Here is a 23,461-nt window from a genome sequence, read left to right on the forward strand (position 1 = left end):
ATTAGCTGCGCCTAAGATCGTGGAAATTATCCCAGCTATCTCAGTTGCACATGCAGAGGAAATTTTGATAGGAGGAAGATGTTCACTCTTTTGTTCCAGTTTTACTTTTCATTGTCTTCTGTATTGCTTTTGAATTTATCATATCTTCTAATCACCTATCAGATGCATTTTAGGAGATCCACTCCTTCCTTTAGTAAAATGGGCCTGGCTTCCTGAATCAAAGACTACTCTTATCTGTAGTACACATTGTTGGCCATTTCTATGGTTCAGTATTCTTATTATTGGCAGTAGTGATGGTGGGAATACAGGGTAACTTACTTTAAAATCTGATCCTCTTTCAAGCTTATTCTGTAGGCATGACCATCTTTTAAAATTAGAGTGCCCTAGTCTTGGCCCCACTATGAACTACACACCATGAGGATCAGAGGGGAGGAGATGACAGAATGGAAACTGTATTCAGATCCTTGGCATGTTTTAATTTCACATTGCTTTTCCATGCTAATTTAATTTCCTTCCAGAATGAAAGTTGGCAATCATGTAGAGAAGCGGTAGAGGAGGTTGGAATCACTGCAGCTGAAATGCATGTGAAGGTCCCTAATCCATAGATCATTGACATAATGAACTCTAAAACTGTTAATAATCTTTCCCCTCTGTAATGACAGCCCGCATTTGGAGAGCTTTCACCTGTGGGTTCTGTGCCTGACTCTGGTTCTGCCTTGTTGAGGGAGGCTTACTGCAGCTGTGCTGTATAGATACTGCGGAACGAGAGCTCACGTGGCACGTGCCACAGACCGCTCCTTAGGGCCAACCCGGGGCCTTCCACTTCCACCTGCTTCATTTCACCCTTTGCAAATATGGAAACACACCAAACCACAATATGCTCTGTATTCCTCAAATTTTCAGCCATAGCAGAGGATACTTCTGTATGTATGAGAACGACCAACTAATTTCAGTTAACATTTTCGTTGTTTGCAAAAGACAACAGAACAGAACGATTTTGGGGAATCCAGCTTTTTTTATCACTAAATTTCAGCCTTGAGGGAATGTGCATGCCCACGCTGGGCATTCTGCTATTAAAGTGTGCAGACAGACCCCCTTTGCTCACAGAGCAGGCTGTGGCAGACGCGGGGGCCGTTCCCCCAACAAAGGCTACATTTTTTTTTTCTTTACAGCTAGGTTAAATGCTTCAGATTTATTATCAGATGTGGCATGGATGATTCAAACAAAACAAATGCCCTTGAGTTTAAAAATAGAAGTGGAGAGACTAAATATTTGCACTTAAAAAGGAAAAGAAAATAACAGAAATCTCTGCGGCAGACCGTTCCTTGAAATTATCCTCACTAAATTATAATCATGCACTTTCCACTCTCTGTAATTAAACATTAGATTTCATTTATTCCAGATGCATTTGCCTCAAGTAAATTCAGAATGCCCGTCCTTCTTTTTGGGGATTGTAAATTTATTTCATGGTTTTAGCCTACATGTGATTGGGTTCATTGAAGAGTTTTTAAGTGAATCTTAATGACATTTTTTTTTCCATTATTTGCTTGGTGTGGCCTATTGATACAGATGAATCTGATCTTACTGAGTTTACAACATGTAATATCTGTAAGAGCTGAATGATATATTTTGCAAATACATTCACATGTTTTTGTAAGGAACTTGCAAGCCCTTGGTGGCTGGTTGTGGAGGAATGGAGAAATTTGATTTGATCATCTCACTCACAGGTAGACTGAACTGTTGGCTGCTGTTTCTGAGGAAACTACAGCACTGATAAAGGTCACAATGTCTTTAATATACAGGACAGCTTCTATTTCAGAGAGTCTTAGTTCATGAAAACCTGAAACAGCGTTTTATTTACCAGATTTGCAAATCCCTTACATTAATGGGATAATATAGCTAAACCATAGTCTATAAATCTAAAGGCAAGCTTTTTAGTGGCTTGGAATATTTCCCTACTCTTAAGACAAGATTATCAATTGGGATTGTGGTCAAGTACATCTAATATATTTTTTAAAAGAAGTAAGAAAGTAACCAAATTTATTTACTTATAATCATTGTTTACACAATTTCCAAAAATAAATTTTTATTTTCACTAAGTGAGCCAGTGGATTAACCAAGATGATAAATTGACTAGCCGGTCATATGTAATTAAAGATAAATTTTGCGAAATGACACTAGTGAAGTTGTAACAGGCACCATAGGGCAAGTTTTATTGCTTTTACTATACTCTGCTTTTGTGGTAATAGAGGTTGGCCTGGGTGTTTAGTTGATACATTGGTAAATTATTTAAACTTCCCTTTTTCCTTGCTTGCCATTAGACTGTTTTACAATCCTCAAACATTTCTGCAGGTTTGTGGTAAAAGCGTATGCCAGGTCAGTTTGACTATTTATTTTAACTACACTAAAGGCTCTACAGAATAAAATGTTTAAGTTAATACCGAAAATAAAATCTTCGAATGAGTTGTATGTTTGCAGTTATCCATCATATGCTCTACTCTCTACCCTTTAGGAAACAACACAAATGCTTCGTATCTCTTCATTGGCATTTTCTTTAAAACTGATCTCCATTTCATCCCCTATGCTTCCTAGTGTCCCCTTTCCCTCTATGGGATGGGAGAACAGAGAGCCCGGCAGAGAAGATGGCGGAGAGGAATGGGAGAAGTGACCCTGGTCGTCATTCCTAAAACATCCCCAAGAAAACCGCTCTCCGCTCTTCCTGATCTGTAGCTTTTACCCACTCTCCAGAGAGGGGGCAGCAAATATAAAAGTAAATTTTTATATGTAAAAGATTCTTCTTTTAGAACCACTGCTCGTTTGCCTTTATTCTAATATGAACTAACTGGACTCATATAATGTTTCCAAATAGTTTGACCTTAAGTGTGTGTGTGTGCGCACGTGCCATAAAAATGAATTATATTTAAAATTATTTACTTTACAGTACCCACACCTCTCTCAATCTTTGTAAGGATAGAATGCATGGTTAATCTTTGGACAATTATATTTCAAAAACAATTTCTTTTAATCTAGGACACACGGGTTTTCCAAAGAATAAAACTATCCAATAATCTAGATTATCCATAATCTAGACTAAAGGTATATCAAACCATTAGGTCATTTTTCTTTTCTCACTTCAGTCTTGGCAGGATCTGAAAGTGTGTGCCAGATATGCAGATGCTTCTGATGACATGAACAGCGTCAGAGTTTTAAATTCGCATCTAAAATCAAGTATAGGATTTATATATGTAATTCATCAGAATTTTAATTGAAACAAAGTCACTCTTCTCAATAGGATAACACCATCTAGTTTTCCTAGGCTGTGAATAATTGTGGAACCGAGTTGACTGCTGTGCCTAGAAAAATAAAAATATTTGGAATCATCCTAGCAACTTCCTACTTCTATTGGAACTAGACCCTTGATTATAAAAAGATAGCATGGTTTCTTGCTATAGATAGGTTGCCTAGATTACTACCAGATGCCCATGACAAAAGAAATAATGCTGAAAGAGAAATTCTAAGGAATGTTATTTAACTTAAACTCTAAATCTAGATAAGCTCTGGATACCTAGAAGTAACAAAAATAAATGAGAGGAAAAGTTATGCCATTAGAGGGCACTTTTGTAATCTTAGAAGAAAAGTCAGTTCTTATAGACTAGCTTACCCAAGTCTTACTCATGAGAGGAATGTATTTTTTTAGTTGTTTATTTAAAGTGACTAATTCTTAAGCTGAGTGTCTGAGAGAGAACATTTTATTGGTAGGGGAAAAATCTATATAATATTAAAACAATCCTTTAAACAATATCTAAGTAAAGCTTTAAAGTTGAATTGGTGAATAGAAATTGTAAAAATATACACAACATGTCTGCGCAATAGTTTTTTGACCAGCTATAGTCAATGCTTCCTTTAAGTGGAGTTTATTTAAAGTAATTCTGCCTGTAACCTGATGAAATTGGTCAAATGATTAACTTTCCCTAATAACAGAGTAAGCTTTTTCCCAACAGTAGATGAGTGTTATTAGATAACATTTGAAAAAGATAATCCTGTAAAATATAAAGATCTGTGCTTTTGGATCACACTATTTTTTTCCAGTTTTATTGACAAATAGTTGTCACACATCACTATAAAAATATAAGATGCATAGCATAATAGTTTGATCTATATATATTATAAAATGATTACCACCATAGGCTTAGCTAGCATCTATCTTCTTATATGTATACAATGAAAAAAAAAGAAGAAAAGAAAACAGGGATCATAAAAATTTTAAACACCTTTCCAAAAATTGTCTGTCTTGTCTATAACATATAGCAATTAATATGGTTAGAGTTGTTTCAGAAACAAAACATTGGCCTCATAGAATTTTAGCTGGGGAAATAATTTTATATATATATATATATATATATATATATATATATATATATAGAGAGAGAGAGAGAGAGAGAGAGAGAGAGAGAGAGAGTTGAGTCTACTCTCTGTTGGTGGTAATCCAAATAAAAACATCTACCTGAGCTAGTAGTGATCCACTAAAATAATTCAGTAAGAAAAATGTAGTGTCAAAAATATGAATGAAGAATCTAAGATTTTACTCTACTTGTAAGTTAACAAGTTAACCTGTTATACATAGTTTCATTGATACTAGATGGCATCAGACTACTGGGTTGGAGACAAAAGCAATACTCAGAGCAACTCAGAGCAATAGCAGAATCCACAGTATTATCATTTTCTCCCCCTGGCTCACTGACTTCCAATTTCCACAGGATGAAAAGAGGGCCAGATAGCACTAGCCCCCAAATAGGGTTGTTTTTTTTTTACAAGAGAGAAGCCCTGAGCTTGGGGAACTCAGATCTTCCCTGATATAGTGATCATGCCTGCTCCAGAAGCTTTATCTACCAAGGCTTTTCATTACACAAACATCCTTGAAAAGATAATCTGGCACAAAAGCAGTCAATTCTTCTGCTTCCAAGACATGCAAAACCAATCACAGAGACCCATGGAGAATCATCTCTCACCACTTACTTTGTAGAATCCTGTCATCTTAAGTTGTTCACTGTTATTTGTTTATTTATAAATTAAAAAGTAGCTGATGTGGAGAATATACAATAATCCTACTTTTCATATTTTTAAACTTACATATGGTAAATAGTTTGTATTTTTTACATCATATTGTATCACTATGTGATCTTACCTGTCCAAGCTTCAGTTAGATCATTTTTGAAATGAGAGAAATAATAGTGCCTGTGTCATAGGGTTGATGTAGCATTACATGAGATAATATATATATTATAGCATTTAGAAGAGTACAGCATGTTCAAAACAAACTTTGTTAATATTGTTATTTTTAACTCAAAATTCATTTCTTATCATTAGCTGATTCAATAAAGAGAAAGTTCTGCCAATGGATGGCTGAGGATACTGGAAAAATTCCCACCGGTGATAATTAGTGACTTGTCTGACTCTGGAGCTGACTTAAATATCCCACATATCCTGGGGCACTGGGCAGCCTCTTCTGCTCGGTTATGGTGGTACTGTGCAATTGACAACTTCATGGGCAAACATAGAGCCTAATGAGGTAAAGCTGTGCATTAGAGTGGGTCTAGAGCAAACACACCTGAGTATCTCATGTTCAAGTGCTGCCATGGCATGTTGGCTCTAAGTTCCTAATAAGTATAGAAAGCCAAATTCTAACCATTTCTAAAGAGACAAATCTTATTATCTAGCTGCTTCTGCTCTCAGGGGGCAAAGTTTCAGGGACACTGCTACAGAGTAAACAGGACATATTGTGCTGAAATAATAATTATTTCTTAACAGGGGCAGCAAAGCAAATTCTAGCATATCAGATTTTGCATTTCTTTTAGCCACAGGAGGAAGGGCATCAGAGGGGAGGAATTAAAGGTTGTGAGTAGAGGTCCCATTTAGGTTAGCCAACTATGTCCATGCTTGTTTCAAATAGGTTCACTGAGTTTTGATTTTGATATATCTAGCCATCTTTTGTAGTTATAAGCTTCATCTGCTATTAGTAACTAATGTGAGCTCCTGCTTCACATCCCCAACTGCCCTTGGATCTCATCCTGACAATCATTCGGATATCTGAGGTTCAGATTACTTAATAAAACTTAAGAAGGCCTGGCCTTACTTCTAAACTGCTATCTAGTTGGGAAGAGGAGTTGAGTATTCAGTCTCAGAATCACCATTCGTTTTCAAAGTTTAGAGATCATCATCCAAACCCTTCAGAAAATTGAGGTCCATCTGGAGTGCTTAAGTGAATTGCCTTAGATTACACATCTAATTAGTGCTGAAACCAAAAAGTCAAATTTCTTAGCTCTCAGTCAAGTTTTCATTCAATTACAAAACAATCGAGAAATAAGGATGAAAAATAAGAGCCCTTGTAAGAAACTGTTATGCCTTTGTTGAAAATATTACAGAGGAGAAACCTTTGGGCTCTACAGTCATCTCCACCTGGATTTCTATCCCTTCTCTGATTATGTAAAAGGAGATTTATTATTATATAAGAATAGTACCTACTTCACAGATTATTGCGAGGGCTAAATGCAATAATGCAGTTAGCGAATTTGGCGCCTTTTTTTGCACATAGTAATTCTCAATTACTGCAGCTGTCTTATATGGAAAACTGCAGAACAAATGGCAAAAAAAAAAATGTTTTTGAAAAAGGAAGTTAAGGAGCGCCTGGGTGGCTCAGTCGGTTAAGCGGCCGACTTCAGGTCATGATCTCGCGGTCCGTGAGTTCTAGTCCCACATCGGGCTCTGTGCTGACAGCTCAGAGCCTGGAGCCTGCTTCAGATTCTGTCTCCCTCTCTCAGACCCTCCCCTGTTCATGCTCTGTCTCTCCCTGTCTCAAAAATAAATAAATATTAAAAAAAAAAAAAAAAGAAAAAGGAAGTTATTAAATTTGCTTTTTGGGTAAGCTCACTGTGAAAAAGTTTCTTCTCACATTCTCATAGAAAAGAAAAGTTTATTCCCTTCAAAAAAAAATTTTTGGTTGTATGAATCTATTTTTGATAGCACTCCAAGGAAGATAAAGTTAAAGTCAAAGGATGGTTTAAGTAGAGGTGATCTCGTAGCTATAGGAATGACTCTTTATAATAAAACTGGTGTTCATTTCATTTCAAATTATTGCAAATATTTCCATTCGACTTTCTCACTATTTGAAGCACTTATGTGTAAAAACACTGTCTTTCCCTAATGCTTGAATTCCCTGATGTATGTTGTCAAAGAGATAAAGGAGAACAACTCCTTACAGAGTTCTTTCTGTGAGAGAGAAAGGCACCAAATCCTCAGCAGAAGCAAAGCTTTCACCAGCACTTGACATGAAAAGAACTTGCCTACCTTAGACTTCCTGTTAGGGACACTGAGACGTGTAGAAGATAGTGTCCTTGACAATGTTCCTATAGCAATGTGCAGTAGAGAGTGATCCATAATTACCTAGAGGATCTTTGATAAAAGACAGTTTGAATGCCAAAATGTAACTCCATGAAAATATTCTGTTGGAGTAGTAAATACATAACTCTATGGGAGGTTAAGACAAATGACCAATGATACAACTTTTCAGTGGTCTCATTTAACCTGAGAGTGGTAATCCAAGCCCATTTCTATTACAGTAAAAGTTTTTTTTGTTTGTTTGTTTTGTTTTTTTTTAATGTTTTGTTGAAGAGTCTAGTAATGAATGATAGTTAGACATCAGCAAATAACAACCTTTATTTTGGACAAATTGCTTAACCTATGAGAAAATTAAACTTTATCATCTCTAAAAATCTCTGATTTATGAAAATCTGATCTTGGGAATCAGAATAATACTATACATGTATAATCTTAGTCAAGTTTCAAGAAAGAATAAAAATAATTGTGCAATGGTAATTTTCTGGCTCTCAGTGAGTCTCTACGATTTATGTTATAGTTCAGTCATTGAGACATTTGTATACACATTTCTGCAATAACCACATTGGCTTTTCTGCCCATATTGAAGTGGGGATTTTCTCTCTGAATACCCAGGGAAGTTAATGCATCAAGAGTCCTTTTATTTCAAAATCTTTTATAAATCCTAGTGAATTTGTTATCAACTCTATTAAATAGTATGGGGAAAAAAAACAACAACAGGAAAGTTATATCCGAAATGCATAATATAGCTCTGTCTGTCAAAACTAAAATATTCTTAACCCTTTAGAACATTTGCAATGTGCCCAAGTGTCTATCCACAGAACTAATGTAAGCAATCATTTCTTTTGCCCCAGGATGGTGCCTCTCCATTGGTGTCTGCTGTGGTTGCTACTACCACTCAGCTCAAGGACTCAGAAGTTACCCACTCGAGATGAGGAACTTTTTCAGATGCAGATCCGGGACAAAGCATTTTTTCATGATTCATCAGTAATTCCAGATGGAGCTGAAATTAGCAGTTATCTCTTTAGAGACACACCTAAAAGGTATTCTCCCTGCAGTACTCTCTTTATCAATAAGCTCATAAATGATACTAAAAAAGAAAGTAACTTTTTAGACTTAGATTAGATAACTTGCAATCAACCTCTGAATAACATTGCCTATTTTCTCTAAGAAAAGAAAATGACAGTGCAACTTCTAATCATTAAGTAGAGTCTGTTTGATCCTTACTGATTGTGATCTCTCTGGGGATAGAGAGGACAATCTTTGTAGTTCTTACATTTTGGAATGATTATTTTCTTATCTTTAGGATAGCAGGAAAATTTTAAGAAGGACTCTGTAGGATTATGATGAAATTAATCCAAAATAAGGTTCAGAAAAGGGGCATAGGAAGACCCTGAACTCACTTTCTCCCTTTAACACAACAAATCTATAGCTGCATGTAGAACAGTTCTCTCTGAAGAAGACCTGAAAACTAGCTGAAGAGTTCCTTCACACAAAGGATAAAAAGGCCGCTTAGAGATGGGTAAGAGAAGCAGAGAAATGGTCTTGCCAAAAACCCCACCCCTAGTGTGGTAACTCACAAAGAGGAAGGCTCTGACAAATATATAGCATATTCCTGAGGAGCAAGGGGTTTGAGCCCCATATCAGGCACCCCAACCTTGGGATCTGCATGCACCAGAGAGACAAGCCAAAACACCTGGCTTTGAAAACCAAGAGGGCTTATTTCTAGGAGACCCAAAAGGCTATAAGAAACTAAGACTCCACTCTTAAAGGGCATATGCACAAATTTACTCACCCTAAGACACAGTGAAAGCACAGTAAGTTGAAAAGTTCCTGGACCACGTGCAAAGGAGATTCATTAGCTAATCTCAAAGTCTTCTAGAGGGAAAGGGGTCTCTTAGAACTCTTTCCAGGCATGGAGGTGCTGGCAGGTACTATTTTTGCACTCTCCTTCTACCTTGCTAGTACCACTTAGCCCACATTTGTGCCCTCCCATGGCTCCATCCTGCTAAACCTGGCAAGCAGGCATGCCCCAGCCTGGCACTGCACCACACCCTGACTAAAGCCAGCAGGTGTGCACGGGCCACAAAGGGGATGGCCCCTTGAATTCCTGACCAGGATGGTTACATTTCTGAGCGCCATGGGACTGAAACAATCAGAGAGACTGTCATTAGCAGGTTACCACCACCAGGGCACTGCATAGACTAAGACTGACACACCCCCAGTCTCCCTGTGACCAATCCTTCAAAACTGAGAGAGACAGCTCTTTCACCTAATGCATAGAAACCAACACAGTCGAGCAAATGGGGGGGGGGGGGGGGGAACAGAGGAATATGTTGCAAATGAAAGAACAAGATGAAACTGCAGGGGTGGGGGGAATCTTAATGAAACAGAGATAAGTTATTTACCTGAAAAAGGGTTCAAAGTAGTGGTCATAAAGACACTCACCAATCTTGGGAATAGAATAGGTGAACACAGAAAATTTCAACAAAGAGATAGAAAATATAAGAAAGTACCAAACACAAGTCCTAGATCTTAAAAACTCAATAACCTAACTGAAAAACACACTAGAGGGGTCAGTAACAGACTACATAAAGCAGAAGAAAGAATCAGTAACCCAGAAGATAGGGCAGTGGAACTCACCCAAAAGAGCAGTAAAAAGAAAAAAGAATTTTAAAAAGTAAAGACAGTTTAAGGAACCTGTAGGACATTAAGTAGAACAACATTTGCATAATAGAGGTCCCAGAAAGAGAAGAGAGAAAGGAACATAAAACTTATTTGAAAAAATAATGGCTATAAACTACCCTAACCTAGAAGAAAAACACACATCCATGTCCAGAAAATCCAGAGAGTTCAAAATAAGATGGACCTGAAGAGATCCACACCAAGATATGTTACCTTAAAATGTCAAAAGTCAAAGACAAATAGACAATGTTAAAATCAAGAGAAAAACTTGTTGCAAATAGGGGAATACCCATAAGATAATGGCAGATTTTTTTAGTAGAAACATTGCAGGCCAGAAGGGAGCGCATGATATATTCAAAGTGCTGAAAGCCAAAAACTTCCAAGAAGTTGGAAGATTATCATTCAGAAAAGAAGAGAGATAAAGAGTTTTCCAGACAAGCAAAAACTAAAGGAGTTCACTACCACTCAACCAGCCTTATAAGAAATGTTCAAGGGACTTCTTTAAGATGGAAAGAAAAGGCACTAACTAGTATTAAGAAAACATATGAAAGTAAAAGTCTCCCTAGTGAAGGTAAATATAGTGAAGTAATCACTTAGAAACCTCACATGAAGACTAAAAGACAAAAGAAGTAAAAAATAGCTAAAACTACAGCAATTACTTAAGGTACACACACAATAAAATGATGTAAAATGTGACATTAAAAGCATAAATTGGGGGACTGGGGAGTAAAAAATGTAGTCTCAGAATGTATTCATACTTAACTTGTTATCAACTTAAAATAGACTGGTGTATATATATATATATAGGTATTTGTAAATCTTATGATGACCACAAAAGAAAAAACAAGATTACAAAAAAGATAACGAAAATTGAATCTAAACACTAAAGCAAGTCATCAAACCACAAGAGAAGAAAGCAAGGGAGGAAGAAAGGACAAAAGGAGCAAAACAGCCAGAAAACAATTAACAAAGTGGCAGTAAATACACACCTACTTATAATTACTTTAAACATACAAGGACTAAATTTAAACATAAATGGACTAAGTTCTCTAATCAAAAGACAATAGAGTGCCTGAATGGATTTTTTAAAATATTGTATGCTCCTTACAGGAGATTCATTTTAGATATGAGGACACACACAGAGTGAAAATAAAGGCATGGAAAAAGAAATTCCATACAAATATAAACCAAAAGAAAGCTGGGGTAGATATTGCTTATATCAGACAAAATAAACTTTAAAACAAAAAAACTGTAATGAAAGACAAAGATGGGCATTACATACAGGGTTCAATCCAGCATAAAGATTTAGCATTTGTAAATATTTATACCATCAATAGAGATAGGAGTACCTAAACATATAAACAAATAACAGACCAAAGGGAGAAACTGACAACAATACAATTATAGTAGGGAAAGTTAGTACCCTATATTAATCAATGGATGCATCATCCAGACAGAAAATCAATATGGAAACATTGGCCATAAATGACACAATAGACCAGATAGATATACTAGGTATATATAAAACATTCCATCTATAAGCAGCAGAATACACATTCTTCTCAAGTACACAGGATACATTATATGTTAGGCCACAAAAAAAGTCTCAGTAAATTTAAGAAGATTGAAATTATATCAAACATATTTTTACACTATAATTGTATGAAACCAGAAATCAATCCACAAAAAGAAAACTGGAAAAAATCACAAATACGTGGAGATTTCAAAACATGTGACTGAACAACCAATAGGTCAACAGAAAAAAAAAACAAAAAATACCTTGTGACAAATGAAAATGGAAGTGTAACATACCAAAATTTACGGGATGCAGCAAAAGCAGTTATAAGAGGGAAGTTCATAGCAATACAGCCTACCTCAAGAAATCAGAAAAATCTCAAATAGTCTAATTTTACACCTAAAGGAACTAGAAAAATAGGAACAAATGAAGCCCAAAGTTAGAAGAAGGAAGAAAATAATAAACACCAGAGTGGAAACAAATGAAATAGAGACTAAAGAGACAATAGAAAAGACCAAGGAAACTAAGAGTTATTCTTTGAAAAGATAAACAAAATTGATAAACCTTTATTTAGTTTCACTCACTAAGATAAAATGAGTGGACTCAAATAAATAAAATCAGAAATGAAAAAGAGTAAGTTACACTTGATAACAAAGAAATACAAAGGACCTACTATGAGACTACTGTGAACAATTATATGCCAATAATTTGGACAATCTAGGAAAATTGGATAAATCCCCCAAAACATACAATCTTTAAGACTGAATCATAAGGAAATAGAAAATCTGAATAGATGAATTACTAACAAGGAGATTGAATCAGTAGTCAAAAGCATCTCAACAAATAGAAGTCCAGGACCAGAGAGCTTCATTGGTGAATTCTACCAAACATTCAAAGAAGATCTAATACTTATCCTTTTCAAAATATTTCAAAAATTGAAGAGGATGGAACAGTTCCAAATTCATTTTATGAGTCCAACACTACTATGATACTGAAACCAGATAAAGACAACACACACATAAAAGAAAATTATAGGCCAATATCCCTAATAAACAGATGCAAAAACCCTCAACAAAATATTAAGAAACGAAATTTAACAATACATTAAACATATCATACACCATGATCAAGTGGGATTTATTCCAGGGATGCAAGGATGATTCAACATCTATGAATCAATCAGTGTGACACCACATTAACCAAATGAAGGATAAAAATCATCTCAATAGATGCAGAAAAAGCATTTGATAAAATTCAACATCTATTTATGATAAAAACTCTCCACAAAACAGGTATAGAGGGAATGTACCTCAACATAATAAAAGCCACATATAACAAGCCCATAGCTAACATCATACTCAATGGTAAAAAGATGAAAGTTTGTCCTCTAAGATCAAAGACAAGACAAGGATGCCAACTTTTGCCACTTATGTGTAACACAGTATTGGGAGTCCTAGCCCAAGCAATTAAGAAGAAAACAATATAAAAGGTGTCCAAATTGGAAAGGAAGAAATAAAACTGTCACTGTTTGCAGGTACGATTTTTTATATATAGAAAACCCTGAAGATTCCACCAAAAAAACTGTTGAAACTAATAAATAAATTCATTAAGGTTTCAGGATACAAAATCAATATACAAAAATCTGTTCTGTTTTTATACACTGAAAATGAACTACCAGAAAGAGAAAATAATAAAATAATCCCATTTACAATTGCATCAAAAAGGTTAAAATGCCTAGGAAAAAATTTAACCAAGAAAGTAAAAGACCTGTACACTGAAAACTGACATTGATGAAAGAAATTGAAGAAGACATAAATAGGAAGATATTCTGTTTTCATGAATTCGAAGAATTAATATTGTCAAAATGTCCATGCTACCCAAGGCAATTTATAGATTCAATGCAATCCCTATCAAAACTCCAATGGCATTTTTAACAAAAGTAGAACAAATAATTCTAAAATTTGTATGGAACCAAAAAGATCCTGAAAACCAAACCAATCTTGAGAAAGAAGAACAAAGCTGGAGGTATTATGTTTCCTGATTTCAAACTATATTACTATACTCCAAGGTATAGTAATCAAGACGGTATGGTATTGGCATAAAAACTGATACATAGATCGATAGAACAGAATAGATGGCCCAGAAATAAAGCATGAACTTATGGTCAATTAATTTACCAATAATATACAATTTTCCAAGAATATACAATGGAAAAAGGACAGTTGTTTAGTAAATGTTGTTGGGAAAACTGGACAGCCACATGCTAAAGAGTGAAACTGGATTACTAAACTCCTGAAAGAAAACATAGGTAGTAAGAGTAAGCTCCTTGATATTAGTCGTAGCAATGTTTCCTCCCCTCCCCCTGGATCTGCTAGGGCAACAAAAGCAAAAATAAGCAAGTGAGACTACATCACACTAAAAAGCTTCTGCACAGTGAAGGAAATCATTAACAAAATAAAAAGGCAACCTACTGAATGGGAGAAGATATTTGCAAATCATGTATCTAATAAGGGGTTAAAATCCAAAATATATAAAGAGTGTATACAACTTAACAACAAAAACACAACCAACCTAATTAAAATATGGGCAAAGGATATGAATAGACATTTTCCAAAGAAGGCATACATATGGCCAACAGGTACAGGGAAAGATGCTCAACATCATTCATCATCAGGGAAATGCAAGTCAAAACCATAATGAGATATCTCCTTACACCTCTCAGAATGACTATTGTCAAAAAGACAAGAAATAACAAATACTGGCATGGATGTGGAGAAAAGGGAATCCTTGTGCACTTTTGGTGGGACTATAAATTGGTGCAGCCACTATGGAAAATAGTATATAGGTTCCTCAAAAATCTGTAAATAGAACTATCATATCATCCAGCAATTCTACTTCTAGGTATGTAGCCAAAAAACCCAAAGGGTTGTAATGTACAGCATAGTGACTACAGTCAATAATATTGTATTGCATGTTATGTAACTTCACATGGTTAAAGGGATAAAGTAGACTTACTGTGATGGTCATTTCACAATACATACATGTATCAAATCATTATTATGTACATCCAAAATTAATATATTGCATTTTAATTATATCTCAATAAATATAAGGATATTATTATAAGGATAATATTTCTTTGAACAATATGATTACATTCTTAAAATATTAAACCAAACTATAGTAAAAACTATCACTGTTCATTTACCTTTACTCCATCAACAGATTGGGTTCATACAATGGTTATAAATATTTTAACTTTAAAAATGACTATATATATATATATATATATATAGTGTATATTGTTAACACATGCCATGCAGCCTGGCCAGAGGAAGAAAATTCTACTCTCCAATATATATTTGTTTATTATTTCTTGTCTTTCCCCTTCCACCCCCCACAAATAAAGATTGGGGGCTTTGATATTTGGATGAAATGTTATCTTACACTAAGTGGAGAGGTGCAGAAACAATAGAAACATCATTTCTAGGTGTCAAATATGCAATGGGAGGCATTCATAGACATTGTTGATATTACAACTAAAGATGAAATTCCAGATATAATTTAGCAGCAGTGGATAGCTTTTTTCATTAATTATTCTTAGGTTTACACATAAATTCCAAAGGCTAAATGGTTCATGGAGTGTTTATCCCTCAGTTTTGGCATTATAATTTGGGACCATGTTTTCTTAGTTATTCATTACATTTCTGTCTCCCTCACCAGCCAGTAAATAGTTGGAGCACATAGATCATGCCCTGTTTTCCCTGATTGCTGTTCTCTTCCACAAGTGCTCTGCGCATGGTAGCCAACAAATGTTTCTCAAATTGTTAAAGTTTATTCAGATTATCTTTTATCCCAAATCATAAGTACTTCCATATGAAAATGTTGAGTTAGAGGGACTCCCTGCTGTTTTATATGTATAATGAGTACCTTGTGGAATGCAAGAATTGTTTTATTTGTCATTGGTTGCCTATGGCCCGTATTTAAGTTACTAAGACAGTTTCTTTGGGAAATAAGCTACTTTCTTGTTTGAAGTGAGAACAGAAGGTAGCGGATGAACTGACATTGATTTCTGCTTCCACAGCTAGTGCTGCTACCCTCACAAAAATCAAAATGTAGTCGTTTTGAACATTTTTTCACTTACGTGATGCCAAATTGTTTTGTTTTATCTATTTCTTTGTAATATAGATGAGTTCAGTTGTGTGTATAGTGTTAACACATGCCATGCAACCTGGCCAAAGGAAGAAAATTCTACTCTCCAAAAAGTAGACTGAATTGAAAACTCAGCCACCTGACATATGTCTTGAAGGATGCTTATGGTACATATAACTTTCCACACAGTAAATACTTCAGTCATCTGGTTGTTTTTTCAGGATGACATCTGGCTTTACTATTTCGTGAATAGGTTGTTTTTGCTTTTATAGAGTCTTCACTTTATTTGTCCTCCCACTGCCCTACCCCCACCTTCCTTCTTTTAATTCATATTTGAGGGGGACGAAGTACTTCTAATGCCATTCAGATTCTGTATCTTTCGACAGAATAGACTCTAGGTGTAAGTATCCTGGGTCTGGAACAATAGGGTTAGTGCTAGGTTTCTTGGGTTCTGTTCATCAATTTAGTAATTCATTCATTCAAAAATATTTAACAGGTACCTACTACGTGCAGCCATCAGTGCTAAATTCTGGGAATACAATGGCATGGCAAATGAACCTTAAATGGGCCTGTGTGGGGAAATTGACAATCAAATAATACAAATATACAGTCACAAATTTCAATAAGTGCCCCAACTGAAAAGTACAGGAGGACACTTTGAGAGTATATAAGAGAACCTGATCCAGAATGAGGAGTCAGAAAAGGCATATTGTGACACTTATGTGTAAGGGCAAAGGGGTGTATTTCAGGCATACGAGAAACATCCCAGAAGTTCTAAGATAGGGTGGATCCTGGAAAACTAGGGGATCCCACGTGGTTTGAGCATAGAAGACGAGAAGCCAATGAGGCAGGCAGACCCCCCCCCCCACCCCCACTGAGGAAGTTTTAGACTCTGCAAACAATTAAGGACTTTTCCCCAAAAGCCTAAAGTCTAAGCTTATTCATCAATTCATTCAACAAATACTGATTAAGAATTATTTTAGTCTCTCAGTCTTCATCAATGAACCTTGCCCTCTTGTAGCTTTCATTCTAGTTGGGGGAGATAGAAAAATAAAGAAGTAAACAAAGAAATATAATATGTCAGGTAGTGATAGCTGCTTTGAAGGCAAATGAAGAAGTGTGAAAGAAAGCTTCTCGGGAAGGAAGGTGATATTTTACATAAGGGGTCAGGGTAGATCTGTTAAACGAATGAAAACTAAAGCAGCCAGTGATTTTTCCAGTGACTCTTGATTGTAAGTCTTAGAATGAATGATCTCAGTCTGAACTGGTCCACTTCCCCATAGGTATTTCTTTGTGGTTGAAGAAGACAATACTCCACTATCAGTCACAGTGACTCCCTGCGATGCACCTTTAGAGTGGAAGCTGAGTCTCCAAGAGCTGCCAGAAGAGGCAAGCGGGGAAGGCTCAGGTAAGCAGCAGAATGAATCTGGCCCCAGACCTCTGAATGGATAGCTAAAAGGCTTATGAAATATACATCCTTCTGTTAGTAAGAAGAAAGAAAAAACAGCATGAATGCATATGTGAAGAAGCTGGAGACTTTGCAGTGGAGATGAGGGAAATGGAAGGTGGCATCAAATGATGGTGATCTTAGTTAAATGGCTAAGGGAGACAGATGTGGAGACTGAACGCGTGAGGAAAAATGGAGAGGTTTGGACTAGGCTCTCTAGCTGTGGTTTGCAATCTTACCAAACATTGGAATCAGTACCGGGGGCTTTAAAAACTATTGATGCCTGGATCCCACCCTTAAAGGTCCTGATTTAATTGTCCTGGAGTGTGGACTGGATATTGGGACTGTTTAAATTTCCCCCCTCTGTGATTCCAATATGCAGCCAAGATCTCTGGGGAATAAAGAATGGCACCAAAAAGAGGAGCAAGAAGGCATTTAGCACCAGTGCAAGTCCAGGATGACAAGACAGTCATGGTGTGCGTGAGGTGTGCGTGAGGCATTTAAAGAAAATGCAGCTGGTGGAAAGCAAATACCGAGACACAGGGAAATGAGAAGAGTCCATATACGAATCTGGTGTGATCTCCTTTTAAGGGGTGAAGGCATCATAGCTTAAAGATGAAGCCTTGGTGACTGGTGCCAGGCGAAGGATGCCAGCAGGCTGCTCCACTCACAGTGATAAGAGGACGTTGTAACTAGGAAAATATGGGAAGTACAGCAGAGGAGATAGAGAATAAAGAGCCACACGAGATTGTGTTAATCTCATGGTTTGGGAATATGAAAGTCTACATACCTCACTCAAGCTGCAGTAATAAGCTGAACAAGGTTCATTCCCACCCTGGCAACCCAGTCCTTCATCAATTCCTGTCAGCTTATCTGGCATTCGTGTGATATCTGAGGTTAACAATAAAAAGAAAAAATTAGTTTAGTTTCAATATTTTCCTCCTATTATTTCTGTGCATGTGTTCTCTACACTGAAAATTAGGTACTCCTACTGGACCTTTATATTCTATATTTTAATGAGAGATTGTCCAGTCCTAGATACAAGAGCAAAATCTGTGAAATGGCTGGCCATCAAAATGCAATCAGGTTGAATCCTTTTGATAAGGAGATTGACAGTAGGGATTAGTCTCTAAAATGTTTACAGTCTTTGACCTAAAAATTCCACCAATTGGAGTCTATCCTCAAGCCTAAATTTAAATTCAGAAAAGCTTAACATATATATAAGAGCACTATTTTAAATGATCAAAAATTGACCAACAACATTATTTTTATGATATAATATTAATATAATAATAACATTGAGAAAGACTGGATTCAAAAATGAAGGTTTGCCTGGGAACATATATGTATGAGAATAAATGTTATTAGGTTATAGAGAAAGATGAAATAAATCAATTGCATAGATGGAAATGAATGAAAATATTAGTAAAAGACTGTCTCAGGATCAAAAAATATTAATAAAGGACTGTCTCAGGATCAAAAGTTAATGATTTTTTTATCTTATTCTTTTTCTATATTTCCCAATTATCTACTGGGAACATTATTAGTTTTATAACAGAGAAAAAAGAAGAGTCTAAAAACACAATTTAAGGTCAGTAAGCCACAGTACACACCCTGACATGTAGCTTGTATTTCTCTCATGTCTTCTAGGTGACCCAGAGCCTCTGGAGGAACAGAGGCAGCAGATCATTAATGAGGAAGGCACAGAATTATTCTCCTACAAAGGCAATGATGTGGAGTATTTTATATCTTCTAGTTCTCCGTCTGGTTTGTATCAGTTGGAGCTTCTTTCAACAGAGAAAGACACACATTTCAAAGTCTATGCCACCACAACCCCAGAGTCTGATCAGCCCTACCCCGAATTACCTTACGACCCAAGAGTAGATGTCACGTCCCTGGGACGCACCACAGTCACCTTGGCCTGGAAACCGAGCCCTACAGCGTCTCAGCTGAAACAACCCATTCAGTACTGTGTGGTCATCAACAAAGAGCACAATTTCAAAAGTCTCTGTGCTGTTGAAGCAAAACTGAGTGCAGATGATGCTTTTATGATGGCTCCAAAACCCGGGCTGGACTTCAGCCCCTTTGACTTTGCCCACTTTGGATTTCCTTCAGATAATTTGGGTAAAGAACGCAGCTTCCTAACCAAGCCTTCCCCCAAACTGGGGCGGCATGTCTACTCAAGGCCCAAGGTTGACATTCAGAAAATCTGCATAGGAAATAAGAACATCTTCACCGTCTCAGACCTGAAACCCGACACGCAGTATTACTTTGACGTCTTCGTGGCCAACAGCAACAGCAACATGAGTACGGCTTACGTGGGCACCTTCGCCAGGACCAAGGAAGAGGCAAAACAGAAGACAGTCGAGCTCAAAGATGGAAAAGTGACAGACGTATTTGTCAAACGGAAGGGAGCCAAGTTTTTGCGGTTTGCCCCGGTCTCTTCACACCAAAAAGTCAATTTCTTCATTCACTCTTGTCTGGACGCTATCCAGATCCAAGTGAGAAGGGATGGGAAGCTTCTTCTGTCGCAGAATGTGGAAGGCATTCGGCAGTTTCAGCTCAGAGGAAAACCTAAAGCCAAGTATCTCATTCGCCTGAAAGGACACAAGAAAGGAGCATCTATGTTGAAAGTACTAGCGACCACAAGGCCGAGTAAGCAGCCATTTCCCTCTCTTCCAGAAGACACAAGAATCAAAGCCTTCGACAAGCTCCGCACCTGTTCTTCGGCCACGGTGGCTTGGCTGGGCACTCAGGAGAGGAACAAGTTCTGCATCTACAAAAAGGAAGTGGATGATAACTACAATGAAGACCAGAAGAAAAGAGAGCAAAACCAATGCCTTGGACCAGATACAAGGAAGAAATCGGAAAAGGTCCTCTGTAAATATTTCCACAGTCAAAACCTACAGAAAGCAGTGACCACAGAAACAATTAAAGGACTTCTGCCTGGAAAATCTTATCTGCTGGATGTTTATGTCATAGGACATGGGGGGCACTCGGTGAAGTATCAGAGTAAAGTCGTGAAAACCAGGAAGTTCTGTTAGTTACCTCACAGAGAGAGATACTATTACATAGAACTGCAGGAGAGACACGAAATCACTTTCAGTATAAACTGACTACTCCCACAGCTGAGAGAAGTTGTGACTGGTGCTGGTACTGGGGAAGGAAGGATATCAACTTGTGTACATGGATGTTTATATGAGTAACTGTTGAGGAGCCTTGTTCTAGGGTGCCCCGATGGCACCTAGTGTGTGTCTGCTGCCCGTGGATGTCAAAGATAGAGGACATCTTGAAGGAACTGCCATCTCTTGCTTTGACCACTGCATGAACTGCTTCTAAATTATTTTATTACCTAAAAATCTAAGATAATGCCATTCATTGCACACATCCACAAAATGCAAATCATTCCTCTCTATAGATGCTAGGATATATATAAATTATTTTATAAAGTCGTTTTAAATGTCAGTGTTTCTATGATTGTAAACTATTAAATTCTTTTCCTGTTAAAGTACAGATCTAATCTAAGTATATTAAGTGGACAGCCCTCTAGTCAGGTATATTGCTATTGTAAATTCTTATCTGTTGAGTAAAATGTTTAAATACTATATGTATCTCATGTACAAAGTTGACATACATTATATTCATGTACATAAAATTAAAGATATTAGATTATATACTGTTCATTTTCCCAAGGAGCTACCACGGTGTATTCAATTTCTATTCTGCTCACAAAACTGCGTCTTTATAGAATTTGGCACCAGAATTGACCCTTTTTTAACAGTTAAGAAAGCATGTTGCATCTCTCTAAAGTTTCTGTGGCATTAGAGAGAGTTGCTACAATTTGTATTTTGACACTGAATTGGAGCCAGAGCCAGGTATCAGCAGGGTTGAGGGAGCTCTAATAGATTTGTTTTAAAAGAATAGGATAAGCCAAACACTGTAGCTTGGTAAGTGTTCAACACATCGTTCTTAATGACCTAAAATGTATTTCATTTATTTTAAAAATAAGCATCTGTTTTAAATACAAAATTGGGACATTGCAAGTATTTTCCATCTTCTTGAATATTAGCAAAATAATTATTTTAATTTCAACCCGAAGCAATCTAGCAACCACCAGTTAGGACTCGAGCTAGAAATGAGGAAACGACAGAAGCTACTGTTTTGTAACATTAACAGTCTGATACTTTGATTTGTCATGAATTTTTACAAAGTAATTTAGGTGTAAGATAAAATATAGGCAAATAATAACAGAAACCGTTTAGCAAAGACTGCACAAAGAGCCGCTTTAGATGGTTTCATTCTCCACAGTTCTATACATGAGATGTCATGAGAACATTAGCTCAGGATTCAGCGAGTGTAAAGTCTGTCATCACCAAAGCCACATAACCTTAAGAAAATCTAGTAACTCCCGTTGCCCCCCTTTTCCATTTATAAAGTAGGTGGTGACAGATTCAGATAAGGAGACATTATAAGATACCTTCTTTATAAGACATTGTCTTTTGTAGAATTCTGTGAGTCTTAAATTACAAGGTGCTCCTGTAAATACAAGTGGGGACAGATATAATCTCTTAACTTCTACACTGTCCCCTACATGCAGGCACCACCTTTCATACAGCGGGCATGCATCCGTAGCATTCCTATGGAGCACAGAATTGCTTTGGCTAAGATAAGTGGTGGCCAATAGGAAAGGTGCTCTGATCACCTTAGGATAAAATATTTCCACTAAAAATCTATCCTCCCACTCCTCTAGGTTATGATATTAAAAGGAAATTGATCACATCTAGATAAAACAGTAATGACACCTGAAAGAATTTTTAAAAAGAAAAAAAGAACACGTACCGAAGCCAGGTAGCCTATCAGACTGGAAGGAGAACTTTAAAATTGACAATATCCCAGAGATGTTAACATCCTAAGCTATAAACGTGGTGCATTTGGAGGGAGAACCAACTTTCTCGTATTACTCACTAATATGTTATTACAGACCAAAGTGCTAAATGGAGCCACAGTGGATCAAAGAGTTATTGCAGCTTCTGAAGGCAATGGACTTAACTCTCAGATATTGCTTAATGCCTGGGAACCCCTGGGAACAGGGCCAACTCAATTTAACCAAGTTTTTGCTTTTCAGCCAGCTGTGATGCTGGTTACTACATAGTTTGGATAAATTTGAGAATTCTTTCATGGCCCCAGTGAAATTTGCCTTTTAGAACTTGTAGGGAAATTAAATACACATTGTGAAACTTTTATCAGTCACAAAGAAAGGGTAAAACCTATTAAAAATAAAGATCTCATTTACGAATGTGTTAGAATTTTAGCAGCACTCAGGTGAGCTGGAGACAAGAAACAAAATTGTTCTTAATTAACAAAGAACTAGAAAGTAGCTAATACAAAAGCACCACCTTATCTTCTTTAAACTCCAGGATAGCTGTTTTGAGAACAGGGCTTTTAGAATACCAAGGATAGCCATAGTATCAGTGAGGAGGGAAGAATCTTTGAGGACACTTAGTTCAAGGTCACTTTCTATATTTTTCAGGTGCAGAAGAAATTAAAGACCAGAGAAATAAAAATAAAATTCTCATGGTCGAAACAGAGAGTGGAATTGCCCAGATTCCAAAATATTTACCGGAATGTAAATCACTAATTCTTGAGGGGGAAATGTGACTTGTGGATCATTTTCCAAAAGTAAATAATTTTTTTGTCTTATTTATTACTTCAAAGGAACTTATTCTTAAAGGCCATTTCAGATTTTCTTAAGAATGTGTGTAACCTATGACTGACTTCAAACTTGTAAGAAAAAAAATTAGTTATTTTCAGAGACATGAAGTATTTTAGGTTTTCATGCACATACAAACTTGAGGCTATAAGATCATTAATCAACTATTGTAATGATAAGCCCTGTATTTTTTGAATCGAAAACTATTCAGAATCTATAAAAAAATTATAGCAGATGATTTTCTTGGTTAAATTATTTTGTAATCAATGTCTAGCTTAAATCTTTAAGTGTGAAGCATTAAAAGGTATGTGCTGGAAAGGATATATTCATTCCTTATTTTCATTACTCAGAGTACATTTGAAAAGATCATGATTTTGGTGTCTTGAAAAGCCAAATGAAATGAATTCAATTAAAAAAAATCACTTAGGTGAACTCTCCAGTTTGAAATCAGTTTAATGATTCTTAATAGATTAGAGGTCTAGATGTATTCAATGAAAACATACACACACACACACACACACACACACACACATACACCCTCAGTTTTATATACAACTCA

At 36.4% G+C, this 23,461-nt stretch overlaps 1 protein-coding gene across 1 annotated transcript in view; it reads left to right on the top strand.

Annotated features, from left to right (window-relative positions):
- Positions 1-23,165, top strand: part of NDNF (neuron derived neurotrophic factor) — a 40,516-nt gene extending 17,351 nt beyond the window's left edge. Inside the window, exons 2-4 of the mRNA XM_042935603.1 lie at positions 8,247-8,435; positions 17,029-17,153; positions 18,843-23,165. Of these exons, the coding sequence (XP_042791537.1) occupies positions 8,248-8,435; positions 17,029-17,153; positions 18,843-20,236 (1,707 nt within the window). The 5' untranslated portion in view covers position 8,247 and the 3' untranslated portion in view covers positions 20,237-23,165. The remainder of the gene's footprint in view (positions 1-8,246; positions 8,436-17,028; positions 17,154-18,842) is intronic.
- The last annotated feature ends 296 nt before the right edge of the window (positions 23,166-23,461 follow it).

The sequence above is a fragment of the Panthera leo genome, chromosome B1 (assembly GCF_018350215.1).
Source record: "Panthera leo isolate Ple1 chromosome B1, P.leo_Ple1_pat1.1, whole genome shotgun sequence".
Taxonomy (NCBI): Eukaryota; Metazoa; Chordata; class Mammalia; order Carnivora; family Felidae; genus Panthera; species Panthera leo.